We start from the raw sequence: 27,857 nt of genomic DNA, 5'->3' as shown, positions 1-27,857 counted from the left end.
GAGAACCCGTGATACCACGGGGGGGTATAGCCAGAAGGGGAGGGGCCTTGCACTTTTTAGTGTAGTGCTTTGTGTGGCCTCCGGAGGGCAGTAGCTATACCCCAATCGTCTGGGTCTCCCAATAAGAGCTAGAAGAAAAGGAATTTACGGTAAGTAACAAAATTCCCTTCTTTTCACCCAAATGTTGGGGGGAAAGTGGGGGCGGGTGCGTCTTAGTGTGAATGTAGGGCTGCGGGGAATGAGGGTGCTGCAGTGGAGCGGGTCATCGGCGACACGAGCAGGCTGTAGCAGCGCCTGCCGTGACCACGTGGGCTCGCTAATTTTATATGCACGCCTTTCATCCCGCGCATCACTCTCAGCTCTGAAGCCGGCGCTGATAGGTGGGCGAGATGGGCGGGGGATGCGGGCATACTAAACAGCCAGCTTGCATGATAACCCCTGGCAACTACAGCCTGGAGTGATAATGTGTGGCTGTATTCACTACCCCCCGCGCATCATCATCAGCGCGGGGTGCAGTGAATTGGTATACTCACCGGCCACAATCCCTGCAGCATCGCAATGTCCTTCTGTCTGCTGGCCGCGGCTGTGTGGACACGTGCGCACAGCCATGATGTCATCGCTGTGTGCACTGCTAGTCTCCGTCATCGCTGTGCGCACTTGTCCACACACAGCCGCGGCCGGCAGACAGGAGGGCGAGCGATGCTGCAAGGATCGTGGCCGGCTCCACACAGGTCAGTGGCGCTGCAGCTGGCACAGACTGGTGGAGGAGCGAGGAAAGGTGAGTATAAACTTTTTATTTATTTATTTATTTTCTTTGTCGCTCCATTGGGAGACCCAGACAATTGGGTGTATAGGCTATGCCTCCGGAGGCCGCACAAAGTATTACACTAAAAGTGTAAAGCCCCTCCCCTTCTGCCTATACACCCCCCGTGCTCCCACGGGCTCCTCAGTTTTTTGCTTTGTGCGAAGGAGGCAGACATGCACAGCACAGCTCCACAGATTGGTCAGCAGCAGCTGCTGACCATGTCGGATGGAAGAAAAGTGGGCCCATATAGAGCCCCCAGCATGCTCCCTTCTCACCCCACTCTTGTCGGCGGTGTTGTTAAGGTTGAGGTATCCATTGCGGGTACGGAGGCTGGAGCCCACATGCTGCTTTCCTTCCCCATCCCCCTCAGGGCTCTGGGTGAAGTGGGATCCTATCGGTCTCCAGGCACTGAGACCGTGCTTCATCCACAACTCCTGTGGAGCCTGCTGGATAGGAGCCGGGTATCGTTCAGGGACATGGCCCTGCTACTTGGAGGTACTCTGTATCCCTGTGGGGACAGCGCACAGCAACACTCCAGCTTTGCTGGGTGTGCTAGTGCACCGGGGACCACGGCGCTGACCGGGTTAATATGTGCCATTACACACTCAGCGTTGCTGAGTGTGTTTATGTATAGGGACTGCCGCACTGACCGCCGCGGCCATGGAAACACTGCGGCGCGGCTGGGACTTGTAGTGCGCCGGGGACTTTCACGCCGGCCGCGCTTTTACGGCGGCCGCGTTTATTACTAAAGTCCCCGGCTTTTTGCGGCCTAGTTTCCTTTCCTCCCGCCCACAGCCCTGACAGGCAGGGGAAGTGCGGGACGCTGCACAGAACGAGCAGCACTGAGGGCTGGAGCATGCTTTGCATACTCCACCCCTCTCACTGTGCACAGTGCGGGCACCAGTTCCCGCACTTTCTGGGTCACGCCCACGGCTCCCTCCTCTCCTCAGGACGCCGGCAGCCATTCCTGTCAGCTCCTCGGACGCTGCAGAGGGGGACAAAGTCTGGGAGACCCAGGCAGGGACTCTGGTGGCCTCACAACCGCTTTAAGCGGGTGGTAAGCAGCACCTGTGGTGCTAGCCCCATTGTGCAGTAGTGTAACATTATATGTTTATGGTATATATGTTTTACACTGTATGGTGCACAGTTGATTTCTGGCTATATACCCTATTGTGTTACTCAGGGAAGATAATAGCATGGCGCCCACGAAAGGCAGGGGTGCCAAAACACAGGCTTATTATGTTGCCTGCGCCGCATGTACGACCCCGCTACCGGCAGGTTCCACTGACCCTCATTGTGTGCACTGTTCGGCCCCTGTGGCACTTACTCAGCCGGAGCCTTTGCTAAGAGGGGCCCAGGGGGAGCCACCTGCTAACACTGTTCATGTGACGGGGACAGAGTTTGCAAAACTCTCTGAGACTATGGCTAAGATACTAGAAGCCTTGCAGTCCAGGCCGGTATCTCAGCACAGGGACTCTGTTGAATCTTTGTTCCCTGGCCCACCTCAACTGGACCAACAATGTCCTCCCGGGGTATCTCATGGATCCCAGGCCGAGGGTTCTGACACAGACCCCAGCCCCAGACCGACTAAGCGAGCTCGCTTAGATTTTCCCTCGACATCATCATATTGTGCAGGGTCTCAGAGGGGGGAATCTCTGGTTGATGATGCGGAGACAGCTGATCAGGATTCTGATCCTGAGGCCGCTCTCAATCTTGATACTCCTGACGGGGACGCCATAGTGAACGACCTTATTGCGTCCATCAATCGTATGTTGGATATTTCTCCCTCAGCTCCTCCGGTGGAGGAGTCAGCTTCTCAGCAGGAGAAATTCCGTTTCAGGTTTCCCAAGCGTACACAGAGTATGTTTCTGGACCACTCTGATTTCAGAGAGGCAGTCCAGAATCACCATGCTTGTCCAGATAAGCGTTTTTCTAAGCGCCTTAAGGATACACGTTATCCTTTTCCCCCTGACGTGGTCAAAAGTTGGGCTCAGTGTCCCAAAGTGGATCCTCCAATCTCCAGACTGGCAGCTAGATCCATACTTGCAGTGGAAGATGGGGCTTCACTCAAAGATGCCACTGACAGGCAGATGGAACTTTGGTTGAAATCCATCTATGAAGCTATCGGCGCTTCTTTTGCCCCAGCGTTCGCAGCCGTATGGGCGCTACAAGCTATCTCAGCAGGTCAAGCGCAAATTGACGCAGCCACACGCACGTCCGCGCCACAGGTGGCGTCCATAACCACTCAGACGTCGGCATTTGCGTCTTACGCTATTAATGCTGTCCTGGACTCTGCGAGCCGTACGGCGGTTGCAGCCGCCAATTCGGTGGTACTCCGCAGGGCCTTGTGGCTACGGGAATGGAAGGCAGATTCTGTTTCCAAAAAGCGCTTAACCAGTTTGCCAATTTCTGGCGACCGATTGTTTGGCGAGCGTTTGGATGAAATCATCAAACAATCCAAGGGAAAGGATACATCCTTACCCCAGCCCAAACCAAACATACCCCAACAGAGGAAGGGGCAGTCGAGCTTTCGGTCCTTTCGGGGCGCGGGCAGGTCCCAATTCTCCTCGTCCAAAAGGCCTCAGAAAGATCAAAGGAACTCTGACGCATGGCGGTCTAAGTCACGTCCTAAAAAGGCCACCGGAGGTGCCGCTACCAAAGCGGCTTCCTCATGACTTTCGGCCTCCTCACTCCGCATCTTCGGTCGGTGGCAGGCTCTCCCGCTTTTGCGACGCCTGGCTGCCACGGGTAAAAGACCGTTGGGTGAGAGACATTCTGTCTCACGGTTACAAGATAGAGTTCACCTCTCGTCCCCCGACTCGATTCTTCAGGTCATCCCCGCCTCCCGAGCGAGCCGAGGCTCTTCTGCAGGCGCTGGGCATTCTGAAGGCAGAAGGAGTGGTGGTCCCTGTTCTTCTTCAGCAACAGGGCCACGGTTTTTACTCCAACTTGTTTGTGGTCCCAAAGAAGGACGGGTCTTTCCGTCCTGTCCTGGATCTGAAACTTCTCAACAAACACGTAAAGACCAGGCGGTTCCGGATGGAATCCCTCCGCTCCGTCATCGCCTCAATGTCCCAAGGAGATTTCCTTGCATCGATCGATATCAAAGATGCTTATCTCCACGTACCGATTGCTCCAGAGCACCAGCGCTTCTTGCGCTTCGCCATAGAAAACGAACACCTGCAGTTCGTGGCACTGCCGTTCGGCCTGGCAACAGCCCCACGGGTTTTCACCAAGGTTATGGCTACTGTAGTAGCGGTCCTCCACTCTCAGGGTCACTCGGTGATCCCTTACTTGGACGATCTCCTGATCAAGGCACCCTCTCAAGAGGCATGCCAACACAGCCTCGACGCTACCCTGGAGACTCTCCAGAGTTTCGGGTGGATCATCAATTTTCCAAAGTCAAATCTGACACCGGCCCAATCGCTCACATACCTTGGCATGGAGTTTCATACCCTCTCAGCGATAGTGAAGCTTCCGCTGATCAAGCAGCGGTCACTACAGACAGGGGTACAATCTCTCCTTCAAGGCCAGTCACACCCCTTGAGGCGCCTCATGCACTTCCTGGGGAAGATGGTGGCAGCAATGGAGGCAGTTCCTTTCGCGCAGTTTCACCTGCGTCCTCTTCAATGGGACATCCTACGCAAATGGGACAGGAAGCCGACGTCCCTCGACAGGAACGTCTCCCTCTCTCAGGCGACCAAAGCTTCCCTTCGGTGGTGGCTTCTTCCCACTTCATTATCGAAGGGGAAATCCTTCCTACCCCCATCCTGGGAGGTGGTCACGACGGACGCGAGTCTGTCAGGGTGGGGAGCGGTTTTTCTCCACCACAGGGCTCAGGGTACGTGGACCCAGCAAGAGTCCTCGCTTCAGATCAATGTTCTGGAAATACGGGCAGTGTATCTTGCCCTGAAAGCGTTCCAGCAGTGGCTGGAAGGCAAGCAGATCAGAATTCAGTCGGACAATTCCACAGCGGTGGCATACATCAACCACCAAGGCGGCACACGCAGTCGGCAAGCCTTCCAGGAAGTCCGGCGGATTTTGATGTGGGTGGAAGCCACGGCCTCCACCATCTCTGCAGTTCACATTCCAGGCGTGGAAAACTGGGAAGCAGATTTTCTCAGTCGCCAGGGCATGGACGCAGGGGAATGGTCCCTTCACCCGGACGTGTTTCAGGAGATCTGTTGCCGCTGGGGGGTGCCGGACGTCGACCTCATGGCGTCCCGGCACAACAACAAGGTACCGACGTTCATGGCACGGTCTCAAGATCCCAGAGCTCTGGCGGCAGACGCCTTAGTTCAGGATTGGTCGCAGTTTCAGCTCCCTTATGTGTTTCCTCCGCTGGCACTGTTGCCCAGAGTGTTACGCAAGATCAGGGCCGACTGCCGCCGCGTCATCCTCGTCACTCCAGACTGGCCGAGGCGGTCGTGGTACCCGGATCTGTGGCATCTCACGGTCGGCCAACCGTGGGCACTACCAGACCGACCAGACTTGCTATCTCAAGGGCCGTTTTTCCATCTGAATTCTGCGGCCCTCAACCTGACTGTGTGGCCATTGAGTCCTGGATCCTAGTGTCTTCAGGATTATCTCAAGAGGTCATTGCCACTATGAGACAGGCTAGGAAACCAACGTCCGCCAAGATCTACCACAGGACGTGGAAAATTTTCCTGTCGTGGTGCTCTGCTCAGGGTTTTTCTCCCTGGCCTTTTGCCTTGCCCACTTTTCTGTCCTTCCTTCAATCTGGACTGGAAAAGGGTTTGTCGCTCGGCTCCCTTAAGGGACAAGTCTCAGCGCTCTGTGTTTTTCCAGAAGCGCCTAGCCAGACTTCCACAGGTACGCACGTTCCTGCAGGGGGTTTGTCACATCGTTCCTCGTTACAAGCGGCCGTTAGAACCCTGGGATCTGAACAGGGTGCTGCTGGCTCTTCAGAAACCACCATTCGAGCCAATGAGAGATATTTCTCTCTCACGCCTTTCGCAGAAAGTGGTTTTTCTGGTAGCAGTCACTTCACTTCGGAGAGTGTCTGAGCTAGCAGCGCTGTCATGCAAAGCCCCTTTCCTGGTTTTTCACCAGGACAAGGTGGTTTTGCGTCCGGTTCCGGAATTTCTCCCTAAGGTGGTATCCCCCTTTCATCTCAATCAGGATATCTCCTTACCTTCTTTTTGTCCTCATCCAGTTCACCAATGTGAAAAGGATTTGCACTTGTTAGATCTGGTGAGAGCACTCAGACTCTACATTTCTCGTACGGCGCCCCTGCGCCGCTCGGATGCACTCTTTGTCCTTGTCGCTGGCCAGCGTAAAGGGTCACAGGCTTCCAAATCAACCTTGGCTCGGTGGATCAAGGAGCCAATTCTCGAAGCCTACCGTTCGGCTGGGCTTCCGGTTCCCTCAGGGCTGAAGGCCCATTCTACCAGAGCCGTGGGCGCGTCCTGGGCTTTGAGGCACCAGGCTACGGCTCAGCAGGTGTGTCAGGCGGCTACCTGGTCGAGCCTGCACACTTTCACGAAGCACTATCAGGTGCATACCTATGCTTCGGCGGATGCCAGCCTAGGTAGACGAGTCCTTCAGGCGGCGGTTGCCCACCTGTAGGAAGAGGCCGTTTTACGGCTCTCTTACGAGGTATTATTTTACCCACCCAGGGACTGCTTTTGGACGTCCCAATTGTCTGGGTCTCCCAATGGAGCGACAAAGAAGGGAATTTTGTTTACTTACCGTAAATTCCTTTTCTTCTAGCTCCAATTGGGAGACCCAGCGCCCGCCCCTGTTTTTTTGTGTACACATGTTGTTCATGTTGAATGGTTTCAGTTCTCCGATATTCCTTCGGATTGAATCTACTTTACACCAGTTTATAATCTTTTCCTCCTTCTTGCTTTTGCACCAAAACTGAGGAGCCCGTGGGAGCACGGGGGGTGTATAGGCAGAAGGGGAGGGGCTTTACACTTTTAGTGTAATACTTTGTGCGGCCTCCGGAGGCATAGCCTATACACCCAATTGTCTGGGTCTCCCAATTGGAGCTAGAAGAAAAGGAATTTACGGTAAGTAAACAAAATTCCCTTCTTTTGTGTGTGTGTGTGTGCCACAGGATGCGGCCATATGCCAAGATGGGTTATGTAGAATGATGTGGCCATATACCAGGATGGGGGTATATAGCAGGATGTGGCCATATGCCAGGATGGGGAGTATATAGCAGGATGGGAGCTATACCACGATGAGGGACATATATACAAGACAGGAGGATCATATACAAGGTAGGAGGATCATTACCAGGATGGGATACCTTAGTAGGTACCCCATCCTGCTATACAATGCACTCTTACCAGGTACATTATATCCTAGACCGATCAAGAGGACAAGGAGAAGAACAGAACAAAAGGAAATTATCTCTCCCAAAGGGAGTAGAGTGTGAACCACCTAGGAAACCAAAGGAAATCATACGTAGGATAATCTTTCTCAGGTGAAATGAAGGAAGAACCGACAAAATGGGGCGCTAGTTCTGAGACTTGCCCAGTGAAGTGATTTGCCAGTGGATCCTCTGAATGCGAAACAGCTTATCCAGACATGATCCATAGAGAGATTATCACAATATTAAAAACTGTCCACTATAAGAATACAAAAACACATCTACTTACTCGTACATGCAAGCTGCTCTGTGAGGTTTGATAACTCATTGATGGGACCCCAGAAGGATGCCTAGAAAACCGGACAGACAGACAGATTCGTTGACGCAGCTGCAGAAAAAACTAGGCACGAGTGCTTTACCCTGTGAACCGCTGGGGCAGACTTCGCTAGTGATTCCGTATTCTGGTATGGGCTGACTTGGTGAGACCACACTAAACATGAGACATGATCTAGTCACCTGGAGGAAAGACTAGAATGACTGAAAAGTATACAAATTCATGCATGAGGAGTGGATCCATTTTCATGATCAGGAACAGATTCCATCTGAATCCCATGTCTGTAGCTTGCAAAGGAACTGATATGATACGATTTCTGTAAGAAAGAAGAGCTTAGTGCCGACATGGAGGCTGAGACAGTGACATCACTCAAGGCCACTAATGTTGTGCTGCGATCAGCCATGAGGTTCACAGTAGATGGAGGGGGTCACGGGGTCCTTCTCCTATATCACACAATCAACAGAGCGAAAAATGATTGAACCATCCAAAGAATATTTATTCCGTACAATCCAGAATGTCCATAAAATAATCCACCACACGGAGGGTAAACATAGTCCAGAAATGGCATAAATGTCCCAGGGATCAGTCACACTCCTCCAGCAGTCCTTCTCCAGGGAAATCTGGGTTTCTCAGTCTCTCTGGGGTGCTGGCCTCAGCGTCTCCCTCAGAGGGTCAATCTTGCTTCTTCTCTCTTGTAAGTCTCACCCAGAATGACAATTCCCCAGGTAAGCAGAGAGTTTGGGTGGATCCCAGGCCTCCCTCCTCAAGGCCTAGGGACACTACAGGGGGTGATTACCTACAGACAATACAATGTACTCACAAGGAATACAGAGAATGGACAGTGAACCACGTCTAAAATACGAACCTACACAACATGATACACAACTCCTCCATATTCAACCATCACAGAGGGTCTGACAAAGGGATAGTGGACGGACGGAGCACGTGACTCGCTGATATGGTGCATGTGAGATGGTGACTATGGCTCACTGTGGATAGTGGGTAAAGTATCAGGCAGCTGTCGGCATAGGTAAACGCTCCGTAGCTGCAGTCGAGGTTTGGGCACCCTGCTGTGAGCAGACAGATCTGAACAGAGTAGTTGCTCGAGAGAGAGGACAAACTCTAGTAACCAGTTGCAAGGGGTTTCAAGCCGGAGGCGAGGAAGCAGACTAGTGCAGGAGTGAGTTTATTATATATATAGATAGATAGAGAGAGAGAGAGAGAGAGAGAGAGAGAGAGAGAGAGAGAGAGATAGATAGATAGATAGATAGAGATATATAGATAGATAGATAGAGATATATAGATATAGATATATAGATATAGATATAGATATATATAGATATCTCTATCTATCTATCTATCCCATGGGCTATCCTATGTGTAAACTAGGGGTACTGCCCGAAGCCTGCCCTGTACGCACTAGCACAGTCATGGCGAACCTTTCACATGCCGAGTGCCCAAACTGTGGCCCTAAACCCCATTTTTTTATTTATTTTTTTTTTTTTTTTTTGCAAAGTGCCAACATGGCAATTTAACAAATTCTATTAAGTAAATTGATTTTAAACTTGCCTTTGCAGTCTTCTCTTCTGTTCAGTAGGGGTCATCAAGCTCATGCTTGCCACATATTGACGCTGAGCCACTCCCACTGCCCTCTCCAGACACAGCAGTTGGAAAAAATTGCAGAATATTGGATTTTAGCATGGAATGCAATCAGATTTCAACCTGTAATCCGCATCTACACTTCAAAATCTGAACATCCTTGAGATCCCATGAAGACATAAGAGTTGCTACCCTCCCCACTCATTATATAGTTATGTCCCCTTTCCTGGGAAACTTCCTGGTAAACATGTCCCCCATCCTGATATATATTTCCTACATTCTGGTATATTTGTCCCCATCCTGGTAAATGTACTCCATCCGGGCATATTCCTCCATCGTGGTTAATGCCCCCATCCTGGCACAGCCACACACAGTTTAAAAAAAACCCACCACCTTCCAACACCCACTGCGCGCTGATTGGCGCTCAGTTCCTGTGCGACCACAAGACGTAATTACGCCGGGGCCGCTTACTGAGACCCCCTGATGTCTCCTAGGCAATAGGTCTACGGCCTAGGAGGAGTGTCAGAGCGATGAGAAATGAGGAATAGGCCTCTGCAAAAGCCTGGGGACTAAATTTATAGAGGAATCCTTCGGCAGAGCTTGGGCTGTGCGGCGAATGTGGTGGGGCCTGGAAAAAAAATGGGGGGGATTAAGTGCCAAGAAAGGGGAGAAAACTGGGGAAGGTTAGGAACATCTGGTAGAACACCGCAACGTCTCTCCCTGTATGAAACACTCTAGATGTGTTAGTGGGTTAGGGTCTTGCCTGACAGACCAGAGGATATGATCTGGATCAGACCACACTGTTCTCTTGGTCCCTATGGGCGATGACAGAATTAGTGGTTACTCTGTTGCCCAAGTCGCAAGGTAAATCTGAAAGAGAAAGGGAAATCATAAATACAAACAAATCTAAGGTAGAAATAGGGCTAAGTGCAATCCCATGTCTGCCTCCTACTGGCGCTAAGCTAAAACTGCTCAGCTTGGCCATCTGGTTCATCGGTGCACCCTACTCAGGAGGAGCAAAGATTTTGATTGCCTAGTGTCAGCCTCCTAGCGACAGCAGCATACACCCCATGGTTTCCTGTGTCCCCCCAATGACGCGATTGAGAAGTCCCATGTACAAAAACACCCTTGGCTGTAAAGAGGGAGTGAAAGAACTGTCTGAGTGTCATACAGAATTCCAGATGAATGGACAGTTGTGGGAGCAACCTTGGAGGGATGCAATAGTGTGAAGTTGGGATAAATGGAGGTCGTACGCTAAGACTCTGAGGACAATTGGCAGCCAACAAAACTGACTGGCGGGAGAGTTTTGTTGGCGTTGCGGATAAAATGAGAGGCCCTGGAGGAGGATGGAGAAATTTTCCATCCCAGGTATGATGAAGCCAAGCACTTTGGTTGAATCATGGCTAAAGCTAGACCTTCTTATGAGAGAGCTGTCGTTAAGCGTTCATTCCACAGACCGCTGTCTAGCCTGACTTCCCCATACACGAGTGCCAGGCTTTTGCCAAGTGTACATTTGTTTTGCACAGGAAGAGAGGATTGAGCTGCTGCCAGACACCTCTTAGATTCCCCGAGAACAAAAGAATTGGCTGCTTATCTTCTAATGGCCCAATCCCTCACTTCCCTGACCTAATTTGTGGGAAGGCCCATACACATTTGATCATCTGCCAGTCCAGGCAAAATTTTCAGTTTCAGCCAACTTTCATTAACTATGTATGGTGGCCTTAAGGAAGGAGCAGATTCATATAAATAGATAATCTAATCTTATACATGTTTTTATTTAATATAAAATTGACAACTGTTTAGTCTAGAATTCTGGCTGGACTTAAAAAATGAAGATTAAAATAATTTAAAGGTGTTCACTTATCAAGCTGTCAGGATCCAGCAGGCTTCAGTGCCCCTATGTTTATTCACTACTGCAGAGGTGTAAATCTGTATCTGCTCTTAGCATAGAAGAGCACGCATTTGTCGAGCGACAAGACAACGCCGGTGGGGCAAACTGTCAATCATTTCAGAGCACAACTCCTGGTAGGCAAGGAAGGGTCTTCTCCTGAAGACGGAGCAAAAGAATAACTCTTTAAAGGGAACATGTCACCAGATTTGGGGCCTATAAGCTGTGGCCAGCATCAGTGGGCTCTTATTACAGCATTCTAACATGCTGTGTATAAGAACCCAGGCTGCTATGTAGAAAATAAAAATCACTTTATAATACTTAAACGGTTGGTGCGGAGCAGATGGGTCAGATGGGTGTCTCCGTTCTACGGGTGCGGCGCCTCCTCTTCCGGACATCTTTGTCTGCCTTCTTCTGAAGCTAGTGTGGATGTTGCGTCTGACGTCATTCACAATAGCCGGCATTGAGGTTCCGCGCATGTGCACTACAATACTTTGATCATAGGCCCCAGTGTCGGCCTATGTGCATAACGTAGTACGCGTCATCCACACTAGCTTCAAAAGACTGAGAACAAAGATGGCCGAAAGAGGAGGCGCACCCGGAGAACGGAGACTCCCATCTGCTCCGCACTGACAGTTTAGGTAGGCATTATAAAGTGTGTTTTACTTTCTACACAGCGGCCTGGGCTCTTATACACATACATTGTATAAAAGCCCACTGGTGGTGGCCACAGCTTATAGGCCCCAAATCTGGTGACAGGTTCTCTTTAACTAAATTGAGTACACAGGTAAAAATCTAATACCATTGTTGTAAGAAAGCCGTGTTAATAAAAGGAGCTCCATCAGTTTATTTTAATATCTGAGATCCACTGTGCATTTGTCTAGTCCCAAGTGTTTTCTTTCTCAGATTCGTTATCCTAAAACGGTGCAATTGGAAGCTTTTATTTTTAATTCCCTGAGCAGGTATGGAAGGACAGAGTATGCATTGTGTACCTTGAGATGAGCAATATTGGTTGTACAGAGAATACCAGTCGCATACGATATTTTTCCTTTGTAAGTGATTGGACACATTGGACACAGTCATAACTATTTATTGTTCTTTAATGGATTCCAGCTCTGAAGCATGTGCCTGAAGATATGAAGACTCATAAAAATCCTGCTTTGAAGTCTCAGAGCGGTCCAATCCGAAGCGGACCTAAACCATTCACAAGTCCTAAACCAACAAACATTTGTTCTCCTGCAGCCAAACCAGCTCCAAAGAAAGAACCGCCAGTGCTTGAACTAGAAGGAAAAAAATGGAAGGTGGTACGTATGCGTTGGAGTGATAATAGGTGGTTCTTGTTGTGGTCTGTGTTTTTAAAAAGGGGGGGGGGGAGTTGTAGGCAAAGATTCATTCAGGTATTGTGGCCACGCTGTCCAGCAAGTTGGAGCTACATTAGATTGAGCTATGGCGAAATCCCTAAGTTGCCTTGTCCTGAGCTTGGGAACAAATTAAAAACTGTGTGGATTGCTGTTTGTTCTTTTGCAAACAATGATTAATCCATGGTGGGCAAACTATGGTGCAAATCACTTGCCATTTGAGGAAAGCACAGCAAGCCACCTATGCTGAGTCAAGTTTGCAAGTCAGACAACCAGAATTGCAGGAGATGAGGATCTTTTGATAGTAGCTGATGCAGAAAAATGATTTCTCAAAGATTTCCCTTTGGGGTACTAGTCTGCACAATACTGCTTGGGATATCTTTCAGATGCCTCCAAATCTGAGCCAGTTGCAATTCCTCCTTCCCAATTTCTGAGCACAATTGGTATGTTTATTGTCAATGAATAGATTGCAGAATAGATGGGAATGAGTGTTTCTTCATCTTTCCTTATGGGAGACCCAGACCATGGGTGTATAGCTTCTGCCTCCGGAGGACACACAAAGTACTACACTAAAAGTGTAGCTTCTCCCGACGAGCATATACACCCCCTGGATGACAAATCTAACCAGTTCAATGCTTTGTGTTCAGGAGGTCACACACACACATGCATCCTCTGATTTTTGATTTTTAATTTCAAAGATTTGGAAGAAAAGCGGGTCCAGTCTGGACTCCCGGCATGTCCCTTCTCACCCCACTGTCGGCGGTGCTGTTAAGGTTGACTTTACAAGGCTGGAGCCTTCACATGCCGCGCTCCTTCACCATCCCCTGAGGCTCTGGCTTGAAGTGGGAGCCATCACGGTTCTCTCTGCTTTGCAGGAGACCGGTCTCCATCCGCAGCCCTGTCAGGATCCTGCCGGACGGAGCGTTTACCCCCCCCCCCCCAGGGACCTGGCCCTGCGTCTCAAAAGCTAAGTATTGAGACGTTATTCAGGGGTCCCTTGTACTTGTATTGAGGGGAGAGGGTGTTTTGTAACTCTGCTGCGATTTCCGGCCGGTTCTCTGGGTTTTCTTTGTCGCTCTATTGGGAGACCCAGACAATTGGGTGTATAGCTACTGCCTCCGGAGGCCACACAAAGTATTACACTTAAAAGTGTAAGGCCCCTCCCCTTCTGCCTATACACCCCCCCGTGGGATCACGGGCTCCTCAGTTTTCATGCTTTGTGCGAAGGAGGTCAGACATCCACGCATAGCTCCACTGTTTTAGTCAGCAGCAGCTGCTGACTATGTCGGATGGAAGAAAAGTGGGCCCATATAGGGCCCCCAGCATGCTCCCTTCTCACCCCACTCTTGTCGGCGGTGTTTGTTAAGGTTGAGGTATCCATTGCGGGTACGGAGGCTGGAGCCCACATGCTGCTTTCCTTCCCCATCCCCCTCAGGGCTCTGGGTGAAGTGGGATCTTACCGGTCTCCAGGCACTGAGACCGTGCTCCATCCACAGACCCGGAGAACCTGCTGGATATGGAGCTGAGTATCGTCAGGGACAGGGCCCTGCTACATTAAGGTACTCTGTGTCCCCGTACAAATCGCGCACACACACACCAGCATGCTGGGTGTGTTAGTGCGCCGGGGACAACAGCGCGGAGCGCTTGTGCTATTACTCACTGCAGCTTAGCTGAGTGAGTTTATGTATTGGGAACTGCCGCGCCGGCCGCTGCTGGCTGTTTTTACACTGTGGCGCGGCTGGGACTTGTGGTGCGCCGGGGACTTCCGCGCTGGCCGTGCTTTTACGACGGCCGCGCTTATAAATCGAGTCCCCGGCTTTTGCGGCCTAGTTTCGTTTCGTTCCCGCCCCCAGGCCTGCCAGTCAGGGGAAGGGCGGGACGCTGTTCAGAACCTCAGCGCCGAGGGCTGGAGTCTGCTTAGCATACTCCAGCCCCCTCACTGGGCACAGTGAGACGCCAGTTTCCCGCACTTTGTCTGGGGCATGCCCACGGCCCGCCCCTCTCCACAGGACGCCGGCAGCCATTCCTGTTTGCAGTCTGAGCTGGAGAAGGGAGACAAGCTCTTGGAGACCCAGACACAGGATTCGGGCGACCACACACCCGCTTTTGAGCGGGCGGTAAGCAGCACCTGAGGTGCTGACCCCACTAGTGCCGAAGTGTTCATTTGTACTTTATGCTTGTATGTTATACATTGCACTGTACGGTCGCTATTCTTGGCTATATACCCTCCTAGATGGCTAGACAACAGCATGTCGTCTGCAAAATAGTAAGGGTGCCAAGGCACAGGCTTTCTATGCTGCTTGTACCGCATGTGAGGCTGTTCTACCGGCAGGTTCCACTGACCCCCATTGGGTGCAATGCTCCCCTGTAGCACTTGCTCAGCCGGGGTCTCTGCTAGAGGTGGCCCAAGGAGAACCACCTGTGAACACTGTCCAGGTGACAGGGACGGAGTTTGCAGTTTTTGCTGATAGATTGTCTCTGACTATGACTAAAATCCTAGAGACTTTGCAGTCCAGACCGGTAACTCAGACCATGGGCACTGTTGATTCAATGCTCCCTGGCCCCCCTCATTTGGAACAAATCCGTGCTCCGGGGGGTCCCATGCATCCCAGGGTGAAGGCTCTGACACGGACGACAGTCCCAGACAGCCTAAGCGAGCTCGCTGGGAGCGGCCCTCGACTTCATCACACTGGTCAGGGTCCCAGCAGGAGGACTCTCTGTATGATGAGGCAGAGGTAGCTGATCAGGATTCTGATCCTGAGACCGCTCTCAAACTGGATACCCCTGATGGTGACGCCATAGTGAATGATCTTATAGTGTCCATCAATGGAATGTTGGATATTTCTCCCTCAGCTCCTCCAGTGGAGGAGTCAGCTTCACAGCAGGAGAAATTCCATTTCAGGTATCCCAAGCGTAAATTGAGTACTTTTCTGGACCACTCTGACTTCAGAGAAGCAGTTCACAAACACCACGCTTATCCAGATAAGCGTTTCTCCAAACGTCTTCAGGATACACGTTATCCCTTTCCCCCTGACGTGGTCAAGTGCTGGACCCAGTGTCCAAAGGTGGATCCTCCAATCTCCAGGCTTGCGACTAGATCCATAGTTGCAGTGGACGATGGGGCTTCACTTAAAGATGCCACTGACAGACAGATGGCGCTCTGGTTGAAATCCATCTATGAAGCTATCGGCGCGTCGTTTGCTCCAGCATTCGCAGCTGTATGGGCACTCCAAGCTATTTCAGCTGGTCTTGCGCAGATTGACACTGTCACACGTACATCTGTTCCGCAAGTAGCGTCCTTAACCTCTCAAATGTCTGCATTTGCGTCTTACGCTATTAATGCTGTCCTGGACTCTACGAGCCGTACGGCAGTGGCGTCCGCCAACTCCGTGGTTTTACGCAGAGCCTTGTGGTTAAGGGAATGGAAGGCAGATTCTGCTTCCAAATAAGTGCTTAACCAGTTTGCCATTTTCTGATGACAGACTGTTTGGTGAGAGATTGGATGAAATCATTAAACAGTCCAAGGGTAAGGATTCTTCCTTACCCCAGCCCAAACCTAACAAACCCCAACAGAGGAGGGGACAGTCGAGGTTTCGGTCCTTTCAAGGCTCGGGCAGGTCCCAATTCTCCTCGTCCAAAAGGACTCAAAAGGATCGGAGGAGCTCAGATTCTTGGCGGGCTCAGTCACGCCCAAAGAAGGCAGCCGGAGGAACCGCTACCAAGGCGGCTTCCTCATGACTTTCGGCCTCCTCTCTCCGCATCCTCGGTCGGTGGCAGGCTCTCCCGCTTTGGCGACATTTGGCTGCCACAGGTCAAAGACCGTTGGGTGAGAGACATTCTGTCTCACGGGTACAGGATAGAGTTCAGTTCTCGTCCTCCGACTCGATTCTTCAGAACTTCTCCACCTCCCGACCGAGCCGGTGCCCTTCTGCAGGCGGGTGCTCTCTAAAGGCAGAAGGAGTGGTGATCCCTGTTCCTCTTCAGGAGCAAGGTCACGGTTTTTACTCCAATTTGTTGTGGTGCCAAAAAAGGACGGGTCTTTCCGTCCTGTTCTGGACCTAAAACTGCTCAACAAGCATGTGAAAACCAGGCGGTTCCGGATGGAATCCCTCCGATCCGTCATCGCCTCAATGTCTCAAGGAGATTTCCTAGCATCAATAAACATCATGGATGCTTATCTCCACGTGCCGATTGCTCCAGAGCACCAGCGTTTTTCTACGCTTCGTTATAGGAGACGAACACCTTCAGTTCATAGCCCTGCCTTTCGGTCTGGCGACAGCCCCACGGGTCTTCACCAAGGTCATGGCAGCAGTAGTAGCAGTCCTGCACTCTCAGGGTCACTCTGTGATCCCTTACTTGGACGATCTACTTGTCAAGGCACCCTCTCAAGAGGCATGCCAACACAGCCTGAACGTTGCGCTGGAGACTCTCCAGAGTTTCGGGTGGATCATCAACTTTTCAAAGTTAAATCTGACACCGACCCAATCGCTAACATATCTTGGCATGGAGTTTCATACTCTCTCAGCGATAGTGATGCTTCCGCTGAACAAACAGCGTTCACTACAGACAGGGGTGCAATCTCTCCTTCAGGGCCAGTCGCACCCCTTGAGACGCCTCATGCACTTCCTAGGGAAGATGGTAGCAGCAATGGAGGCAGTCCCTTTCGCGCAGTTTCATCTGCGTCCACTACAATGGGACATTCTCCGCCAATGGGACGGGAAGTCGACGTCCCTACACAGGAACGTCTCCCTTTCTCAGGCGGCCAAGGATTCTCTTCAGTAGTGGCTTCGTCCCACCTCATTGTCAAAAGGAAAGTCTTTCCTACCCCCATCCTGGGCGGTGGTCACAACGGACGCGAGTCTGTCAGGGTGGGGAGCAGTTTTTCTCCACCACAGGGCTCAAGGTACGTGGACTCAGCAGGAGTCCACCCTTCAGATCAATGTTCTGGAAATCAGGGCAGTGTATCTTGCCCTACAAGCCTTCCAGCAGTGGCTGGAAGGCAAGCAGATCCGAATTTCCACCATATCCGCAGTTCACATCCCGGGCGTAGAAAACTGGGAAGCAGATTTTCTCAGTCGCCAGGGCATGGACGCAGGGGAATGGTCTCTTCACCCGGACGTGTTTCAGGAGATCTGTTGCCGCTGGGAGATGCTGGACGTCGACCTAATGGCGTCCCGGCACAACAACAAGGTCCCAACATTCATGGCACGGTCTCAAGATCACAGAGCTCTGGCGGTAGACGCCTTAGTTCAGGATTGGTCGCAGTTTCAACTCCCTTATGTGTTTCCTCCTCTGGCACTGTTGCCCAGAGTGTTACGCAAGATCAGGTCCGACTGCCGCCGCGCCATCCTCGTCACTCCAGACTGGCCAACGAGGTCGTGGTACCCGGATCTGTGGCATCTCGCGGTAGGCCAACCGTGGGCTCTACCAGACCGACCAGACTTGCTGTCTCAAGGGCCGTTTTTCCATCTGAATTCTGCGGCCCTCAACCTGACGGTGTGGCCATTGAGTCCTGGATCCTAGCATCTGCAGGGTTATCTCAAGAGGTCATTACCACTATGAGACAGGCTAGGAAGCCAACGTCCGCCAAGATCTACCACAGAACGTGGAAGATATTCTTATCTTGGTGCTCTGCTCAGGGAGTTTCTCCCTGGCCATTTGCCTTGCCTACTTTCTTTCCTTCCTGCAATCCGGTTTGGAAAAAGGTTTGTCGCTCGGCTCCCTTAAGGGACAAATCTCAGCGCTCTCTGTATTTTTTCAGAAGAGCCTAGCAACACTTCCTCAGGTACGCACGTTCCTGCAGGGGGTTTGCCGATTAGTCCCTCCTTACAAACGACTGTTAGAACCCTGTGATTTGAACAGAGTGCTGATGGTTCTTCAGAAACCACCATTCGAGCCTATGAGAGTTTTTTCCCTCTCACGCCTTTCGCAGAAAGTGTTTTTCCTTGTGGCAGTCATTTCACTTCGGAGAGTGTCTGTCTGGGGCAGCATTGTCGTGCAAGGCCCCCTTCCCGGTGTCTCACCAGGTCAAGGGGTTCTGCGTCCGGTTCCGGAATTTATCTCTAAGGTGGTTTCCCCCCTTTCATCTCAATCAGGATATCTCCTTACCCTCTGTTTGTCCTCATCCAGTTCACCAATGTGAAAAGGATTTGCACTTGATTAGATCTGGTGAGAGCACTCAGACTCTACATTTCTCGTACGGCGCCCCTGCGCCGCTCGGATGCATTCTTGTCCTTGTCGCTAGCCAGCGTAAAGGGTCACAGGCTTCCAAATCAAGCCCGGCTCGGTGGATCAAGGAACCAATTCTCGAGCTTATCGTTCTGCGGGGCTTACGGTTCCCTCAGGGCTGAAGGTCCATTCTACCAGAGCTGTGGGTGCGTCCTGGGCTTGAGGCACCAGGCTACGGCTCAGCAGGTGTGTCAGGCGGCTACCTGGTCCAGCCTCCACACTTTCACGAAACACTATCAGGTGCATGCCTATGCTTCGGCGGATGCCAGCATAGGCAGACGAGTCCTTCAGGCGGCAGTTGCCCACTTGTAGGAAGGGGCCGTTTTACGGCTCTACTACGAGGTATTATTTACCCACCCAGGGATTGCTTTTGGACATCCCAATTGTCTGGGTCTCCCAATAGAGCGACAAAGAAGAAGGGAATTTTGTTTACTTACCGTAAATTCCTTTTCTTCTAGCTCTAATTGGGAGACCCAGCACCCGCCCCTGTTTTTTTGTATATACATGTTGTTCATGTTGAATGGTTTCAGTTCTCCGATATTCCTTCGGATTGAATTTGCTTTAAACCAGTTTATTGGCTTTCCTCCTTCTTGCTTTTGCACTAAAACTGAGGAGCCCGTGATCCCACGGGGGGTGTATAGGCAGAAGGGGAGGGGCCTTACACTTTTAAGTGTAATACTTTGTGTGGCCTCCGGAGGCAGTAGCTATACACCCAATTGTCTGGGTCTCCCAATTAGAGCTAGAAGAAAAGGAATTTACGGTAAGTAAACAAAATTCCCTTCTTTCCTGAGAACCGCGCCGAGGGTGCCTGCTCGTCGGCCGCATGTAAAAATCTAGGCCCCGGCTTCAGTTGCGGCCTAGTTTCGTTTTCAGTTCCCCTGCATGTCAGTCATGCAGGGGAATAGTGCGTCGCCGCCCACCGGCCGTTCAGCAGAGGGGAGGACACTCCGCTCTAAGGAGATGTTTCCCTCCCCTGTATCTCTCCTTGGCCCTCCGGTTCCCGCTCTTGGGCAAAACCCCGCCCCCCTCCTCACTCCGGCGCCATTTTATCAGCGTTCACTCACTGATCGGCGCTGGCTGCTGCAACTTCTGCATCCACTGGGGGTCTGAGCTGTGGAATCCGGAGGGCACACAAAAACCGGTCTGGTAAGCCACAACCTCTGGTTGTGGGCTTTATTATACACTCTCAGGGGGTCATTCTAAAGGAGTGTATTCTTTACTGCAGAGCCTCCACCTCAGCAGCATGTCTCTCACTAGGAGCAAGGCTGCAAGGCTGTACTCTATATGCACTGCATGTCAGCTCATTCTGCCTGAACCGAGCACATATCCACATTGTGATGCCTGCTCGAACATGGTGGTGCCTCAGCCTGGAGCCTCCTCAGGGGTCCCTCCGGCTGCTCCGGCCCCGGTGGCTGAACCCCCGGCTTGGGTAGCATCTTTTTCCAAAGCTATCTCCCAGTCTTTTGCCGACTCAATGGGACAGCTGTCCCGGACTCTGCTGACCATGCATCAGCCCCCTTCTCAGGGTGCCTCTGCTGCTCTGACTCGCTCTGCAGAGCTAACAGAGCATGTTTTAGGACCCCGTCCTCCTAAACTGAGACGCAGGGACTCTTCTCCTTCCTCGTCCCACGGCTCTGATTCACGAGCTGAATTGCAGGGCGAGGAGGATACTTTTACTGTGGGCTCAGACGCTACCTCTATGTACCCCATTGATTTATCTGAGGGTGATGCGGATGTTAGTGACTTGATTGCATCCATTAACTCCGTACTGAACCTCAATCCACCAGTGTCAGAGGAACAAGCCTCTCTGGTAGAAAAACACCAGTTTACCTCCCCTAAGAGAGCAAGGAGTATGTTTTTTAACCACTCCAGTTTTCAGGCCACTGTTACCAAGCCCAGGGCCTGTCCTGACAAACGCTTCCCAAAGCGTAGTTCTGATGACCGTTTTCCCTTTCCACCAGAAGTGGTCAAGGAGTGGGCTCACTCACCAAAGGTAGACCCTCCGGTGTCTAGAATCTCAGCCCGGACAGTCGTATCTGTGGCCGATGGCACCTCTCTTAAGGATCCCACTGACCGCCAGGTTGACCTTCTGGCCAAATCTGTATATGAGGCGGCAGGAGCTTCGTTCTCCCCGTCCTTTGCAGCAGTGTGGGCTCTTAAGGCAGTCTCTGCTTCTCTGGCGGAGATACATTCCCTCGCCAGGGACTCTATACCCGAGATGGTTGCCTTAACTTCCCAGGCTTCGGCTTTTTCATCCTATGCCATGTCTGCCATTCTGGAGGCTTCTCACCGCACGGCGGTGGCTTCCGCTAATTCCCTCGCGATCCGCAGGATCTTGTGGCTTCGAGAGTGGAAAGCAGACGCTTCTTCCAAGAAGTATCTTGCTGGGCTCCCCTTTGCTGGGTCCCGGCTGTTCGGTGAACAACTGGATGAAATTATTAAGGAAGCTACTGGCGGGAAGAGTACTTCCTTGCCACAAACTAAATCCAGGAAACCTGTCCAGGGCAGGAACCAGTCGAGGTTTCGTTCCTTTCGTTCCTCTAACTGGTCATCCTCTAAGCCCTCAGCTTCGTCCACTAACTCGGTTAAGGATCGAAAACCCAGCTGGCGCGCGAAGCCGCGTCCTCAGAAGACCGGAGGAGCCGCTGCCACTAAGGCAGCCTCCTCTTGACTATCTGGCTGCGCCAGCAACGTCCTTGGTCGGTGGCAGGCTCTCCCACTTTGGCGACGTGTGGTTTCAACACGTCTCCGATCAGTGGGTGCGGGATATCATCTCCCACGGCTACAGGATAGAATTTTCTTCCAGCCCGCCAAACAGATTTTTTATGTCCACTCCCCCCTGCTCCAAAGCCGCCGCCTTCTCACAGGCCGTGGCATCCTTGCAGGCCAACGGAGTAATTGTTCCGGTTCCCGCCCGGGAACGGTTCAGAGGTTTCTACTCAAACCTCTTCCTAGTCCCCAAGAAGGACGGTTCCTTCCGGCCCATCCTGGATCTCAAGCTTCTCAACAAGCATGTTCAGGTGCGGCACTTTCGCATGGAATCTCTGCGATCGGTCATTGCCTCAATGACCCAAGGAGATTTTCTAGCATCCATCGACATCAGAGATGCTTATCTGCATGTGCCAATTGCAGTTTCACACCAGCGTTGGTTACGCTTTGCAATCGGAGAGGAACATTTCCAATTCGTGGCTCTCCCCTTCGGGTTAGCCACGGTCCCTCGTGTGTTCACCAAGGTCATGGCAGCAGTGGTTGCAGTTCTGCACCTCCAGGGGTTGGCAGTGATTCCTTACCTGGACGACCTTCTAGTCAAGGCCTCATCCAGTGCAGACTGTCAGCGGAGTGTCTCGCTCACTCTCGCCACGCTTGTTCAATTCGGGTGGCTTGTCAATCTGCCCAAGTCCACTCTGACCCCGACCCAGGAACTTGCGTACCTAGGGATGCAATTCGAGACTCTGCCGGCACTTGTGAGACTGCCCTTAGTTAAACAGCAGTCCCTTCATCTGGCGGTGCGTTCTCTGATGAAGCCCCGCCGTCATTCCATCAGGCACCTCATGCAGGTGGTGGGTCAGATGGTGGCGTCAATGGAAGCGGTTCCCTTTGCCCAGTTCCATCTGCGTCCTCTGCAGCTGGACATTCTCCGCTTTTGGGACAAGCGGACCTCTTCCTTGCACAGACTAGTGGCTCTGTCGCCACAGACCAGGAGCTCTCTTCAGTGGTGGCTTCGGCCCCTCTCTCTGTCTCAGGGACGCTCCTTCCTGACTCCGTCCTGGGTGATCCTCACCACGGACGCCAGTCTCTCCGGCTGGGGAGCAGTATTTCTCCACCACCGAGCACAGGGCACTTGGACTCCGTCCGAATCAGCCCTCTCGATCAATGTGCTGGAAATCAGAGCTGTGCTTCTGGCTCTTGTAGCCTTTCACCACCTGTTGGCGGGCAAGCACATTCGAGTCCAGTCGGACAACGCGACAGCGGTTGCCTACATCAATCACCAGGGCGGGACTCGCAGCCGCCTGGCGATGGAGGTTCAACGCATCCTTCAGTGGACGGAGGACTCAAAGTCCACCATATCCGCAGTCCACATCCCAGGCGTAGACAACTGGGAGGCAGATTACCTCAGCCGTCAAACTGTGGACAGCTGCGAGTGGGCCCTGCATCCGGCAGTGTTCCGATCAATCTGCCGCAAGTGGGGCACTCCGGAAGTGGATCTAATGGCATCCCGGCACAACAACAAGGTCCCGGTTTACGTGGCTCGCTCCCACGATCCTCAGGCCTTCGCAGCGGACGCGCTGGTTCAAGATTGGTCCCAGTTCCGTCTGGCCTACGTGTTTCCCCCTCTAGCTCTCTTGCCCAGAGTCCTGCGCAAGATCAGAATGGAGGGCCGTCGGGTTATAGTCATTGCTCCAGACTGGCCCAGGCGAGCTTGGTACCCAGACCTGCTCCGTCTGTCCGTAGAAATGCCGTGGCATCTCCCGGACCGCCCAGACCTTCTCTCTCAAGGTCCGTTTTTCCGCCAGAATTCTGCGGCTCTCAGATTGACGGCGTGGCTCTTGAGTCCTGGATCCTGACGGCTTCAGGCATTCCTGCCGAGGTCATCTCCACTATGACTCAGGCTCGGAAGTCCTCCTCGGCCAGGATTTACCACCGGACTTGGAGGATTTTCCTGTTTTGGTGTCGCTCTTCCGGCCATGCTCCTTGGCCGTTTTCTTTGCCGACCATCCTGTCCTTTCTACAGTCCGGTCTGCAGCTAGGACTATCCCTCAATTCCCTCAAGGGACAGGTCTCGGCTCTGTCGGTATTGTTCCAGCGGCGTATCGCCCGACTGGCCCAGGTGCGCACCTTCATGCAGGGCGCATCTCACATCATTCCTCCTTACCGGCGGCCTTTGGATCCCTGGGACCTTAATCTGGCCCTCACGGCCTTACAGAAACCCCCCTTTGAGCCTCTTAGGGAGGTTCCTTTGTTTCGACTTTCACAGAAAGTGGTCTTTCTGGTGGCCATAACTTCTCTCAGGAGAGTCTCTGATTTGGCTGCGCTCTCTTCGGAGTCACCTTTTTTGATTTTTCACCAAGACAAGGTGGTTCTTCGTCCGACTCCGGACTTTCTCCCTAAGGTGGTGTCTCCTTTCCACCTTAACCAGGACATTTCATTGCCTTCCCTTTGTCCGGCCCCTGTGCATCGCTTTGAGAAAGCGTTGCATACTTTGGATTTGGTGCGGGCGCTCCGAATCTTTGTGTCACGCACCGCTGCTCTTAGGCGGTGCACCTCTCTTTTTGTGCTAACCACGGGTCAGCGCAAGGGTCTCTCGGCTTCTAAACCGACCCTAGCTCGTTGGATTAGGTCGGCCATATCCGATGCCTACCAATGTTCTCAGGTGCCCCCACCGCCAGGGATTAAGGCGCACTCGACCAGAGCTGTCGGTGCTTCCTGGGCTTTCAGGCACCAGGCTACGGCTCAGCAGGTTTGTCAGGCTGCCACTTGGTCTAGTCTGCACACCTTTTCGAAGCACTACCAAGTGCATGCTCATGCTTCGGCAGATGCGATCCTTCAGGCGGCTGTCGCCCATTTGTGAAGTTAGGTTTTGCCTACTTCTCAGTTTTCTTCAGCGCTCTATTGGGAGACCCAGACGATTGGGGTATAGCTACTGCCCTCTGGAGGCCACACAAAGCACTACATTAAAAGTGCAAGGCCCCTCCCCCTCTGGCTATACCCCCCCCGTGGTATCACGGGTTCTCCAGTTTTAGCTTTGTGTGCGAAGGAGGTCAGACATTCCATGCATAGCTCCACAGATTTTAGTCAGCAGTAGCTGCTGACTATTTCGGATGGAAGAAAAGAGGACACATATAGTGTCCCCAGCATGCTCCCTTCTCACCCCTGGATGGTGTTGTAAGGTTGAGGTACCTATTGCTGGTACAGGGCTGGAGCCTGACATGCTGTTTTCCTTCCACATCCCCTGGTAGGGCTCTGTGGAAGTGGGATCCTGCCGGCCTCTCAGCTCTGACGCCGGGCTCCATCCACAGACCCATTAGAACCTGATGGAGACGGAGCAGGAGTACGATCAGGGACAGGCCCTGCATCATACAGGTACTCTGTGTCCCCGGCAGGCACAGACACACTCCGGGCTGGCTGGGTGTTGTAGTGCGCCGGGGACCGCAACGTTGGAGTTAGTGTCCCTACAGATTACTGGGGGATTTTTTGTGTATGGGAACGCAGCGCCGACCCCCTCTGGACCGGGCGGCGCTGCTGTGACTTGTGGTGCGCCGGGGATCCGCCGTCCGCGCTTTTACGGCGGCGGCGGTTATAAATTGAGTCCCCGGCTTTTTGGGCCTAGGACGCCGGCAGCTCCGATTCGTTCCCGCCCCCACCCTGTCATTCAGGGTAGGGGAGAGACGCTGTTCGCTAGCAGCGACGAGGGCTGGAGCCTGATTTACATGCTCCAGCCCTCACACTAGGCACAGAGGGAAGCAGGCTTCCCGCTCTTAGCCAGGAACGCCCAGGGCCCGCCCCCCCCTCCTCTCTCAGGACGCCGGCAGCCATTACATGCAGTCTGGCTGGAGGAAGGACGCAAGGCTCTGGGAGACCTGGACTAGGGGCTATCTGGCGACCACACACCCGCTTTTTAAGCGGGCGGTAAGCGATTTTTCTGTGCTGGTCCCTCTAGTGCCTCACGGTGTATCGGTGTACTGTGTAGGATATAGAGATATTGTATTTCTTGCACTGTGAGGTCGCTTCTGGCTGCATCTCCCAGATCCCTCTGTGGAAGCAACAACATGCCATCCTCAAAACGCAAGGCTGCCAAGGCTAGGGCTGTGTATACTGCGTGTGCTGCATGTGGGGCTAATCTACCAGCAGGCTCCGATGACCCCCATTGTGTGCAATGCTCCGACCCGGTGCTGCTTCGCCAGCCGGAGTCAGGAGAGGTAGTGACCCAGGCTGAGACGCTTGTAAGTTCTGCCCCGGTGACAGGGACAGACTTTGCAGTTTTTGCGGATAATATGTCTGTGTCTATGGCAAAAATCCTTGAAACCTTGCAATCTATGCATGGGGCTCAGTCTTTGGGCACGGCGAGGCCTCTGTCCTCAGGTCCCCCTCACTTGGAATTAATCCAGCCCACAGGGGGGTCCCCGGCTTCACAGGCCGAGGATTATGACTCAGATGATAGCCCCAGCCACCCTAAACGAGCTCGCTGGGAAAGACCCTCGACGTCATCACACTGCTCAGGGTCTCAGCGCAATCAGTCTCTCTGTGATGTGTCTGATGAGAGTGATCAGGAATCCATTCCTGGAACCCCTCTCAACCTGGATACCCCTGATGGGGATGCCATGGTAAACGACCTTATCTCAGCCATCAATAGGCTGTTGGATATTTCTCCCCCAGCCCCTTCAGCAGAAGAGGCGGCTGCGGAGCAGAAGTTTCGTTTCCTTTATCCCAAGCGTAAATTGAGTGCTTTGTTGGATCACGCTGACTTCAGAGAATCAATCCAGAAGCACGACGCTCACCCAGAAAGGCGTTTCTCTAAACGATCTAAAGATACGCGTTTCCCTTTCCCCCCTGAGGTGGTCAAGCGCTGGACACAGTGTCCAAAGGTAGACCCCCCGATTTCCAAACTCGCAGCTAGGTCCATAGTTGCAGTGGAGGATGGCGCTTCACTTAAAGATGCCAATGACAGACAGATGGACCTTTGGTTAAAATCTGTCTATGAAGCTATCGGCGCGTCGTTTGCTCCGGCATTCGCAGCCGTATGGGCACTCCAGGCTATTTCAGCTGGCTTAGCAAAAGTGGATGCTATCATACATCCAGCAGTGCCGCAAGTGGCGCACCTTACCACGCAGATGTCGGCGTTTGCGTCTTACGCTATCAATGCGGTCCTACAATCTACCAGTCGCACCTCAATGGCGTCCGCCAATTCGGTAGTTTTGCGCAGAGCCTTGTGGTTAAAGGACTGGAAAGCAGATGCTGGTTCCAAAAAATGTTTAACCAGTTTGCCTTTATCTAGAGATAGACTGTTTGGCGAGCCATTGGCTGATATCATTAAGCAGTCCAAGGGTAAAGACTCCTCTTTACCACAACCCAGAACAACCAAACCTCAGCAGAAAAAGTGGCAGCAGAGGTTTCAGTCCTTTCGAGGTTCGGGCAAGACACCATTTACCTCGTCCAAAGGGACTCAGAGGACGCAAAGAAACTCAGATTCGTGGCGGGCTCACACGCGCCCCAAGAAAGCAAATGGAGGTACCGCTTCCAAAGCGGCTACCTCATGACTTCCAGCCCCCTCCCTCCGCATCGCCGGTCGGGGGCAGGCTCTCCCGCTTTTCCGGCATTTGGATGTCACAGGTCAAAGACCGGTGGGTGACGGACATTTTGTCTCGCGGGTACAGAATCGAGTTCAATTCTCGTCCTCCAGCTCGGTTCTTCAGAACCTCCCCACATCCAGACCGAGCAGATGCTCTGCTGCAGGCGGAGGACTCCCTAAGAGCGGAAGGAGTGGTGATCCCAGTCCCTCCTCAGGAACAAGGGCTAGGGTTTTACTCCAATCTGTTTGTGGTTCCAAAAAAGGACGGCTCGTTCCGTCCTGTTCTGGACCTAAAACGGCTCAACAAACATGTGCACGCCAGGAAGTTCCGGATGGAAACCCTGCGTTCTGTCATTGCCTCAATGTCCAGAGGAGACTTCCTTGCCTCAATAGACATCAAAGATGCTTATCTCCACGTGCCAATTGCTACAGAACATCAACGTTTTCTACGTTTTGTGATAGGAGACGACCATTTTCAGTTCGTAGCTCTGCCATTTGGTCTGGCGACAGCCCCACGGGTCTTCACCAAGGTCATGGCGGCGGTGGTAGCAGTCTTGCACTCTCAGGGACACTCGGTGATCCCTTACCTAGACGATTTATTGGTCAAAGCGCCCTCTCAAGAGGCATGTCAGCACAGCCTGAATGCTACGCTGGAGACCCTACAGTCTTTCGGATGGATCATCAACTTTCCAAAGTCGATCCTATCACCGACTCAATCAATAACGTATCTTGGCATGGAGTTTCATACTCTAGCAGCGATAGTGAAGCTTCCGCTGAACAAGCAGCGGTCACTACAGACAGGGGTGCAATCTCTTCTGCAGGGCCAGTTGCATCCCTTGCGGCGCCTCATGCATTTCCTAGGGAAGATGGTGGCAGCCATGGAAGCAGTTCCCTTTGCGCAGTTTCATCTGCGCCCACTTCAATGGGACATTCTCCGCCAATGGGACGGGAAGTCAACGTCCCTGGACAGGAAAGTCTCGCTTTCCCAGACGGCCAAGGACTCCCTACAATGGTGGCT

General features: G+C 52.5%; 1 protein-coding gene across 2 annotated transcripts in view; it reads left to right on the top strand.

Moving 5' to 3' along the window:
* The window catches only part of CAP1 (cyclase associated actin cytoskeleton regulatory protein 1), a 98,324-nt gene that overhangs the window by 34,157 nt on the left and 36,310 nt on the right, over window positions 1-27,857 (top strand). For both annotated transcript variants that reach the window (XM_075336208.1, XM_075336209.1), the window contains exon 9: window positions 12,080-12,270. In XM_075336208.1, the coding sequence (XP_075192323.1) occupies window positions 12,080-12,270 (191 nt within the window). The remainder of the gene's footprint in view (window positions 1-12,079; window positions 12,271-27,857) is intronic.

This window comes from Anomaloglossus baeobatrachus, chromosome 2 (assembly GCF_048569485.1).
Source record: "Anomaloglossus baeobatrachus isolate aAnoBae1 chromosome 2, aAnoBae1.hap1, whole genome shotgun sequence".
Classification (NCBI taxonomy): domain Eukaryota; kingdom Metazoa; phylum Chordata; class Amphibia; order Anura; family Aromobatidae; genus Anomaloglossus; species Anomaloglossus baeobatrachus.
This window is presented reverse-complemented; position numbering and strand designations above follow the sequence as displayed.